The sequence below is a fragment of the Arvicola amphibius genome, chromosome 4, assembly GCF_903992535.2.
Source record: "Arvicola amphibius chromosome 4, mArvAmp1.2, whole genome shotgun sequence".
Classification (NCBI taxonomy): domain Eukaryota; kingdom Metazoa; phylum Chordata; class Mammalia; order Rodentia; family Cricetidae; genus Arvicola; species Arvicola amphibius.
In genome coordinates, this window is record NC_052050.1 from 91966541 (window position 1) to 91968545 (window position 2005).

Genomic DNA, 2005 nt, shown 5'->3' on the forward strand with positions numbered 1-2005 from the left:
ACACTGTTGCCCAGCAACTCCGAAGTGGAAAACAGTAGAGCTGGCCCATCCAGGTATTTGCAGAATAGAAGTGACAGCTTTTCTTCTGCAGCAAGAGCTGCTCACTCTCTTCCCCAGAGAGAGCAGCAGGAGGAGTCACATGCGCATCTGCTGGAGCTTGTGATCAGTACAATAACTGGTTGTGTTTCTCTTTGAGCTGCTAAGGGGTGGGAGAGACTGGGATGTTACCAGAGGTACGTATGGTTGCAGGAAAGGATGGTGTGTGTGTGTGTGTGAGAATGCTTTTATGTTATATTCCATAAAACTGAAAGGGTGGACCTTGGAAGCCGGCACCACGTAAAACTGAGATTTGTAAATTGAGTGTGTAGAAAATAGCAGTGGATCTTAATTCAGAAACTTTAATGCAGGCTTAATAAGAACCTGGTTGTAGCATCCAAACCTGAAGACTGCATTCTCACCCGTCTCTATTTTCTGTAGTTAGCTGGGCTCAGACTCATGAGCGGCAGCAACCAGTCGAGTGTCTCCGAGTTCCTTCTCCTGGGACTCTCCAGGCAGCCCCAGCAGCGGCTCCTCTTCCTGCTCTTCCTCACCATGTACCTGGCCACTGTGCTGGGGAACCTGCTCATCATCCTGGCCATCAGCACAGACTCCCGCCTGCACACCCCCATGTACTTCTTCCTCAGCAACCTGTCCTTCGTGGATGTCTGCTTCTCCTCCACCACTGTCCCTAAGGTGCTGGCCATGCACACACTCGGGACTCAGGCCATTTCTTTCTCTGTATGTCTCATGCAAATTTATTTCCTCTGTGTGTTTGCTGTCATGGACAATTTCCTGCTGGCTGTGATGGCCTATGACCGGTATGTGGCCATCTGCCACCCTTTACACTACACAACAAAGATGACCCATCAGCTCTGTGCCCTCCTTGTGGTTGGGTCATGGGTGGTAGCCAGCCTGAATGCTCTGTTGCACACCCTGCTCATGGCTCGGCTCTCATTCTGTGGGGACAACACCATCCCCCACTTTTTCTGTGAAGTGACTCTCCTTCTGAACCTCTCCTGCTCAGACACACACCTCAATGAGCTAATGATTCTTTTTGTTGCCGGGCTGTTAATGATAGCCCCATTTGTTTGTATCCTCGTCTCTTACATCCTTATTGCTTGTGCTATCCTGAGAGTCTCATCCCCAGGGGGAAGATGGAAAGCCTTCTCCACCTGCAGCTCCCACCTGGCTGTGGTCTGCCTGTTCTATGGCACCATCATATCCCTGTATTTCAACCCCTCCTCCTCTCGCTCAGCTGGGAGGGACATGGCAGCTGCCATGATGTACACGGTGGTGACCCCCATGCTGAACCCGTTCATCTACAGCCTGAGGAACAAGGACATGAAAGGGGCTCTAGGGAAAGTGCTTACCATGAAATTTTTGTCTTCTCAGTAAGGCTAAGAAAATCATATTAAGAAGTAATTTCCAAGAAAACAATTTTATTCTACTATGTGAAACTTAACATTTTTGTTAGAAAAGCATCTACTGTCTCTTGGGAGAATAAAATCCCTGCTGTAGACTAAACAGGTGGAAGGTAGAATGTGGCTTGGGACGGAGCTCAGCTGTAGAGTGCTTACCTAGAATGTGCAAGGCATAGCATTGATTCCTAGCCTGACAAATAAATATTATTTTAAAGATTTAAATGTGGGTGTGCTGTGTGTGTGTTGTCCAAGGGGCTAGAAGAGGGTTACAGGTATATGTGAATCACCTGATGTGGGTCGTAAACCAAATCTGGGTCCTCTGGAAGAACAGCAAGTGACTGCTGAGCCATCTCTCCTGCCCAGTCAACATGCTTCAATCAAACCCCTTCATTCCAATCATGAGAGCCCTCCTGACAAGAGGCACCACAAACATAGCTACTCTTTACTCCCGATTGCCAGAGGAGAGAATGCACATGATTGGAGAACAGGTGGGAGCTGCACATGCCTTGAGAACAGGTAGATCTGCACATGCCTGGAGAACAGGT

At 48.6% G+C, this 2005-nt stretch overlaps 1 protein-coding gene across 1 annotated transcript; it reads left to right on the forward strand.

The window, feature by feature from the left end:
* Positions 1–495: 495 nt before the first annotated feature.
* LOC119812467 (olfactory receptor 1361-like) lies at positions 496–1434 on the forward strand. Its single transcript, XM_038327159.1, has one exon. The coding sequence runs from the start codon at positions 496–498 to the stop codon at positions 1432–1434; it is 939 nt and encodes a 312-aa protein (XP_038183087.1).
* Positions 1435–2005: the final 571 nt, after the last annotated feature.